The 8057-nt window shown below is 49.1% G+C and overlaps 1 protein-coding gene across 1 annotated transcript in view; it reads right to left on the bottom strand.

Annotated features, from left to right (window-relative positions):
- Nucleotides 1-1644: 1644 nt before the first annotated feature.
- The window catches only part of SNAPC4 (small nuclear RNA activating complex polypeptide 4), a 44579-nt gene continuing 38166 nt past the window's right edge, over nt 1645-8057 (bottom strand). The window contains exons 21-23 of the mRNA XM_032233365.1: nt 7627-7651; nt 4757-6411; nt 1645-2840 (exon numbers count right to left, since the gene is read on the bottom strand). Coding sequence (XP_032089256.1) covers nt 2751-2840; nt 4757-6411; nt 7627-7651 — 1770 coding nt within the window. The 3' untranslated portion in view covers nt 1645-2750. The remainder of the gene's footprint in view (nt 2841-4756; nt 6412-7626; nt 7652-8057) is intronic.

Genomic DNA, 8057 nt, shown 5'->3' with positions numbered 1-8057 from the left:
AGGCCATTGCCTGAAAGGAGTCGGTGGGACCAGAGACCCCATTCACACAACACACCTCCCACTCCTGGCTTTGCACATCCTGAGCCCCGGCTGGGTTCACAGGCTGACTGCATGAAAAGTTAACCTGACACCAGCCAAGCTGAGAAGGCCATGCAAATGCAGCCATGAGGGCTTCCTTTCCTGGGGGTCGCATCTGGTGAGAAAACACCTGGGGAGCCATCAAAAGAGCCCTTCTCCCCCCAGGTGTGTCTCCTCCTTTGCAGGAGACCATCATGGTTTCATTGTTTCCCCACCACCCCTGCGAGGTAGGGCAGCCCCTCAACTGCAAAACAACAATCACGGTTACTATTGGTTATTCTTTACTGTTGCTTCAATAAAAGGACCATTTTACCATTTCCCTTTTTCTTATTGTTTGTTTAGTGTTTGCCCAATTCTCTGTTGCCTTAACAGTTTAACTGGCATCACATCACCAATTATTTAAAAATTGTTTTGCATCATTGTATGCTTTCTTTGAAGGGGTGCAACTTTTGCAAATTGTGCCAGGGATGTGAGTTCAATTGTATTCAGTGTACATTCCTATATCACCATCACAAACTTAATTGAGCCAGTCAATAGTGCTGTATTTCAATGTATCGCTCAGCAGGGTTGCCTCCTTTTCCTGGAAGAAGCCACTGGCATCTCGGCCTTTCTGTCTTCCCTGGAACACATCTGTCCCAACACAGCTGGTAGGCAAGAAGCCAAGGAAGGCAGATGTGTGGGTTGCAGTGTCCAAAGCTGCTTCCTTTCTGGTAGCTTCTTAGTGCCTGCATGTAACCCTTCCCTCCAAAAAGCTTTTGGATAATCATGAAGGAATTGAATACAATTTTTAAAAATAGATTAAACAATCTTGAGAAAACCGAAGGGACATTTTGAAAAGTTGTTTACAACCATTGTCAAGTTTTACAGCTGAATTGCAAAAAGTTTATTGTCCTGGAATGTTTTTATTGCCTTGAACTGCAATCATCATTCTATCTCCTTTTGTGGTTTATAAATAAGTCAGAGTGGAATATTTTTTACAATGTTTTTAAATTTCTAATATGTTTATTTTGTGGATATAACTAGTGGAAAAAGTTGCCTCCAGAAGTTGTGGGTGCTTCTTCACTGGAGGTTTGTCTGGAATGGTATATAGGATCTCTTGCTTGAGTAGGGAATGGACTAGAAGACCTCCAAGGTCCCTTCCAGTTCTACTCTGATTGAAATGCACAAAGTTTTCTGAAGAGCTAATAAATTCCTTGTACATTTATCACAGCTCTAATCCAATAAGGCAGATGTGGATACCTACCCTTCATTGCCATTTGAAATTGTGTGCGTCAACAATTTGACCAAGTGCTGTATCACCAACTCTAACATATAAGGATATATAAACTTCTGAACCATTTTACTATTATTTCCATAATCAGTAAAAAATAACCATAACTATTTGAACTAAACCAATAGTACTTCAATGAAAGGACCATTTTACTATTTATTTTACTTTATGGTTTGTTTAGTGATTGTACTATTCTCTACTACCTCATAGTTTAATTTGAATCACATTACAAATTATTTAAACATTGTTTTTCCTGATCACTTCTGGGGTCCCTTTCAATTCTGTTATTCTGTTACTGGCCAGTTTGGGGGAGCAGGGCTCCTTAATCCTGCCTTTCACACATGCAAAGCTTCTCCCCCTAATATCTCTCATACCAGATGGTCAGAAATAAAACCCAGCCTTGTGAAACACAAAGATTTTAATGCAAAACAGACAAACTCAACTCCAAATTGAATAAAAAATTTAAAACTTATTCGAAGCAGTTGCTATTCCAATTTTCGGAGCCCGTTTGCTTGCTTGCACACAAGTCTACACAGGGATTCAACTGACATCTGTCTTAGAAGCATAACTTTGCTTCACATCGTGCTCTGGGAAACAAAATGAGAAACAGTCCGTATAACCCAAATAGCTTTCTTCAAGGACCCCTATAAGTCAACGTAGCAACTGCCAGTAACTTCCTGCTTCTCCTTTCCTTGAAGGTCACTCCCATCACTGGGCTGGAGTATCCCTGGGAGTTGGTGCCAATAGCCTCCTTGGGAGAAGCAACTCAGGGGGAAGGAAGCTTGCAAGAAGCTGTAGGAAAAAATCCTATATTTTAGAGAACTGTGTCTCAGCTGTACTCCACACAAAGCACTTGGTCCCACACTTTGGTTGACAAAACACAAAAAGTGACATGCCCCAACAAAATAAACCTTTATCGTGGCTTAGCACCAGATCCAGCATGCTGGGACAGTCCCACTGCCACAAATAAGAGCAAAAAGGGCATTTGTTTGTCAGACGGTGCGATGTTCACAATCCAATTGGACGTCCAGGACTCATGCCAATTCCCGCATGTTTCCATCCTCCAAAGTCCCAGAATTCCCAGTGCTGACCATGCCAGCTGGGGACTTCTGGAAGTCGCAATCCCAGCCTTTGTGATTACGCCAGATGGGGGAAGGCTGCTTGAGAAGGAAGGAAGGAAGGAAGGCAATTTCCCCGCATCCTAAGACAGGAGATGCTGCTAATTGTCAAAATCGACCCAGTGGCAAAGATGACGAGATAGAATTTTGCCTCGGCTTTGAGGTTTCCTCTCCAGGCCGAACATGGGAACAACAGGGTCCAGAGGGCAATCGTCGGGGTCCCCAGAAACACACGCTTGGGCTTAGGAATAAAGAGAGTAATGGAACCAAAGGGGCTGCTGCTGTCACAGAGGGACTCCCCTTTTGTGGAGACGCTGGCTTCTTCGTACCTTGCCTGGGCAGCCGTGGTCTGAGTCGACATCCATTCCAGACTCCTAAAAAGACGACAAGATTCACAGATGCAACCCAAGACCAATTGTAGACACAGACGGATTCCTGGGCTTGGCCTATTGCCTGCATCCTTTACTCCGCAAACCCACATTCTCTGTGTGGTTTCAGTCTCCCCCCCCCCCCCCCCCAATCCCTGATGAATGGATTCAACTCTCAGAATTTCCCCAACTGGCTGAGCCAAGGCTAAGAACTTTACTATTGGATATTTATTTTCTTGGTCACCAAGAAACATGAAAGATACACAACACACACACACACACACACACAGATGTTTTCATACCCAGGAGAATGTCCCGGTATCTCTATCAGGACATCTCTATCCTAGGCTTTCTATATCCAAAGCCTTCCTTGGCTTCCATCAATGTATCATGTTTGATTTACAGGCTGGGGGCCTCTGGAAGGACACTCTGCTTAGGCTAAGCATACAACCCTATTTGCTTGGAAAATAGCTTGAACCCACCTCCACCCCACCTCTCTTGGCAGCCCTTCAAATATTGGAAGATGCTCCCCTGGTCCTTCTCTTCCCTAGACCAGCCAGGCCCAGTTCCTGCAACCGTCCATCGTATGTTTTAGCCTCCAGTCCCCTCATCATCTTGGTTACTCTGCCCTCTTTCTAGAGTCTCAACAGCTTTTTTATAGGGTGGTGACCAAAACTGGATACGGTACTCTAGGTGTGGTCTTACTAAGGCTTTATAGAGTGGTATTAGTACCTCCCTTGATCTTGATTGAATCCCTCTGTTAATGCAATTTAGGATTGCATTGGCTTTTTTGGCTCCTATTTAGTTGGTTGTCCACTAAGCCTCCAAGATCCCTCTCACAGTTTACTGCTATTAAGCCCGGTTTCACCCAGTCTATATGTCCTTTGGGTTTTCTTACCTAAGGGTAGGACTGGACTTTTCTCTCCCTTGAATTTCATTTTGTTCGATAGGGCCCAGTGTTCAAGTCTGTCAAGATCCATCAGGTTACTTGGAGGACCACCTGTCTGTCATTTGCTTTTGCTCACCCCAGAATGAATGAGGGAGTTGGGCACTCTCTGCAATCCCCCTTTTAATTAAGCAGCATCATTTTGGGGTACCCAGCAGTTCTCCCTTCTACATCACAACACCGGTCTGTGTGGTACAGCAACCTGCTAAGATCCAGGTGCCTTCAGCCCTCTCAGATTTGTGGAAGGGCCTACAACCTTGATCGATCGTTGGACAATTTTGGCTGGGATGCCAAATTGAGTTCTTGTTGATTGTTCCGCAGTTCTTTTTATTATTTACAAACACATTGTTTTAAAGACCTCTGAGATGCTGCTTGTCGCTGTTGATTTGTATTGATTATGTTGTTTTGTTCGCTGAGGTTTGATTCCTTGTTTTATACCCAGAGTCAATTTATAGGTGCGGCCAGTGGTGAAATTCAATTTTTTTTACTACCGGTTCTGTGGGCGTGGCAGAGGAAGGATACTGCAAAATCCCCATTCCCTTCCCACTCTGGGGCCAGCAGAGGTGGTATTTGCTGGTTCTCCGAAGTACTCAAAATTTCCGCTACCGGTTCTCCAGAACCTGCTGAATTTCACCCCTGGGTGCGACCATAAATAGCAATAGCACTTATATCCTGCTTTACAATGCTTTATAGCCCTCTCTAAGCAGTTTACAGGGTCAGCCTATTGCCACCAACAATCTGGGTCCTCATTTTACCCACCTCGGAAGGACGGAAGGCTGAGTTAACCTTGAGCCTGGTGAGATTTGATCTGCCAAATTGCAGGCAGCCAGCAATCAGCAGAAGTAGCCTGCAGTACTGCACTCTGACCACTGTTGTACCATGGCTCTTAAATTGTGTTATTTGTAGTAAGATACCACAGGTCTACTTAGAAAAAAGCACTAAAATCTCTCTTAAGGATTCCCACCACCAAGATTACCTCTAGTTCCTCGCTGGCCTCCCTTATCTCAGGAGGGCCATCTCTGGTTGCTTCTTGGGGTTGTCTCTCAGCTTCCTCCTCCTCCTCCTCTTCTTCCTCCTCCTCTTCCAAAGATGAGCTGGACTCTTCTCCCTGGCTGCTCTCCCACCACCTGCCCCCCGAGAGGGTCGTGGCCACCCTGGGAGGGGGCAGTGCGGCCAGAGCAGCTGGGAAACTAAAGGCCGCCATGAACCGTTGTCTCAGGAGCTGATAGGCAGGGTTGTCCTGGAGCTTCTGGCGCACCATGTCCCTCAAGGCCTCCAGGTCTGGCTGGCCAGCCTCTTCCTGCCGCCCTTCAGGGTCCAGAAGAGAGGCAGCACTCTGCTCCAGGGAAGATTTATTTAGCAGCAGCCCCGAGAGGGTTTTCAAGCTGCACAGAAACGGGGGCAGATACGGCAGGCCCCTTCCCAGTGAGGGAGCCCTGGCCTCCTGGCTCTCCTTGGCCCATGCTTTCACTGCCGGCTCTGCTTCTAGGGAAAGGAGACGAGAAAGGGGGCAGGCTGTGCCCTCCTGGGGTGGGCATGGCGTGTGGCAGGCTTGTGGGGCTGGGTCAGAGGGGACCTCCAGAGCGGCTGGGCCTTGATTGGGATGGGGCGGGGGCAAAGCCTCTGAATTGGGGGTGGTGGTGGCAGTCCCTCCGAAGACACTGCAAGACAAGGAAGGTGCCCCGGAACCAGCAGGGGACGGAGGGCACCCCGATTCTGTGGAGTTCCCAAGAAGCGGTGCAGGAGGAAGAGGTGGAACATCCCTCAGCTGAGTGTCTGCATCATTCTGTGGGCAGCCAGAAGGAATGGGAGGTCCCTCCACCACCGGAACTCCAGTAGTTGGGGTTGGGATCTTGGCCGAAGTCTCCACAGGCTGGCTGGGATTTGACGGAGTAGCAGAGCCACTGGCCAGTGGCTTCCCTTGACTGGGGATACTCAGCAGAGTGACCGGGAGAAGGCCTTGAGGGGTCAGCACCCAACTGATGGGCAGGGTGGGTTGGACAACTGCACTGCGCTGTGAGTGGGCAGCTACCAGGTGGGGTAAAGCACCAGAGGCCGGAGAGGGATGAAGAGCATCTCCCGGGATGGAGTTCACGTTAGCAAAAGTCCCCACAGGCGTTCTGGCCACTTTAGGAGCCCCCTGATGCGCAAAGCTCTCTTGGCCGCCGTCTCTGCCTTCTCTAGCTGCCTCATCCTTGTTCCCATTGCAGGGAAGGGACCTCTCCTGAGAGCCCCCCGCCAGGTCTGTTGGAGGGGCTGAGTCCCTTCCAGACAATGTCCCCAAGGGGATGGAAGCTGATGCAGGAGGTGGCCTTAGTGATGCCTGGCTGGCCGTGGGAGCAGGGGTGCAGTTGGCCAACGGGGCAGTGGGACCCCTTGTCTGTGGGACCATGACAGAGGTAGAGAGGAGCAGCTGAGGGGCGACGAAGATCCTCTTCTGGGTGCCCTTCCTGGCCGTCTGCTCGCGCAGTCTCTTCTCCCGCAGCAGTTCCGAGACAGTTTTCAGCTTGGGGGCCGGGCCAGGTGACGAACGGGCCTTCCATGTGTTGGTGGGGATGGGCCCCTCTTTAGCCTTCAGGGGAATCAGCTTCTTGTTGATCTGGCTGCTGGCCGCTGGGGGGCCGGGCTGAGCTGGGCAGAAATAAAGCAGAAGCTCCAACTTCAGATCTTTGCAGCCACTCAACCCCTCCCCCCCCCAAAACCTGCTCCATAAAGCCCTCCAGCTGTGCCATTTGGAGACAGGACACAATCCTGTTAGAGCCCAAGGTTCTCCTCCTTGCCTTCTGTCCTTCCATCACCTGCCAGGGCCTGACTTCAAAGAGTCCCAATCCTCCAAGGGGCAGCCCTTTGGCTCTGGAATCTCAGCCAGCCCCTGGACCAGGACCAGCAGTGGGATTCAACATTTTTTACTACCGGTTCTGTGGGCTTGGTCGGTGTGGCAGGGGAAGGAAACTGCAAAATCCCCAATTCATCCCGACCAGCTGGGACTCGGGAGGCAGAGAATAGATGGGGGCGGGGCAAGTCAGAGGTGGTATTTACCAGTTCTCTGAATTACCGTAGTTTTTGGAGTATAAGATGCAACATTATTTTGAAGAGGTAAATTTGTTCAAAAAAGTTTTTGCACTCTGCAGACCTTCCAAACCCTCTGAAAGCCTCCTTTTTTGCCAAAAAAAAGGGCATGCATAGCCTTTAGGCAGCTTGTAGAGTGCTCCTGAGGGCTGGGGAGGGCAAAAACAAGAAAAAAAACAGACCATTTTTTGCTCGTTTTTGCCCTCCCTAGCCCCCAGGAGCCCTTTGCAAGCCTCCCAAACCCTCTGCACGTCCATTTTTGCAAAGTGGGTGGGGTTTCAGGAGGCAAAAAATGCTGTATTCAGTGTATAAGATGCACCAAAGATTTTCACCCTCTTTTTTTGGGGGGGGGGAAAGGTGCGTCTTATACGCCAAAAAATACAGCACTCAAAATTTCCACTACTGGTTCTCCAGAACTGGTCAGAACCTGCTGAATAACCACTTCTGACTAGAACCCTCTGTTGGCTCAGTTTCACCTTCAGGCATCTGCTCCTACTATTGGGGGAAAATAGGTGGGAAGCATCTAGGCAGGGGCCACAGTGAGTTCCAGGGCAAGGAAAGGCCTCTGACAGCAGCCTGAGGAGTTTGGAGCTTGAGATGTGAGCATAGGTCCTGAGTATCCCATCTTACGTCCAGGCTAGCGGTGCTCCTTGGACCTGGCATGCCCACAGATTGGCACTTGGACCTGGCAAGGACTGCAAAGTAGGCCGGGAATCAGCACCCTCCACCCCATGTTCTGCAGAGAAACTGTAAGCAAAAATAGGAGGAGACACACACCTCTGGCATCCTGGGAAGACGAGGGCTACGAAGGAAAAGAGAATTGGCTTCAGAGACTGGCAGGCTCTTCCCCTGCCCCTATGCTTATCTATCGGACTCGGGGGCAATAGTGATCCCAGAATGACTTTCCTCACAAACTCTCCCACACTAAAAAGGCAGGCAAGGATCTGGGATCTACTGCTTGAAAAGCAGAAAATTCTGCTTGGGGGATTTGTTTAGTAAGCTATGAATCCATTTCTGAATTATCATCATCATCTTTTAACGACCCCATAATCCCTTGTGGGGTGGACTCTGGGCAACTGAATGGAGCGGAGTGTTTACTGGATGCCCTTCCTATTGCCAGAGCGAAGTTTTGTTCAGCAGATATATTCTCATGGTGCCGAGAGAGAGAAATACCTGCCTCCCCCTAGGATCGAACTCACAGCCTCCGG

This window comes from Thamnophis elegans, chromosome 16 (assembly GCF_009769535.1).
Source record: "Thamnophis elegans isolate rThaEle1 chromosome 16, rThaEle1.pri, whole genome shotgun sequence".
Taxonomy (NCBI): Eukaryota; Metazoa; Chordata; class Lepidosauria; order Squamata; family Colubridae; genus Thamnophis; species Thamnophis elegans.
Note: the sequence above shows the minus strand (reverse complement) of the source record. Positions and strands in the feature narration are given on the sequence as shown.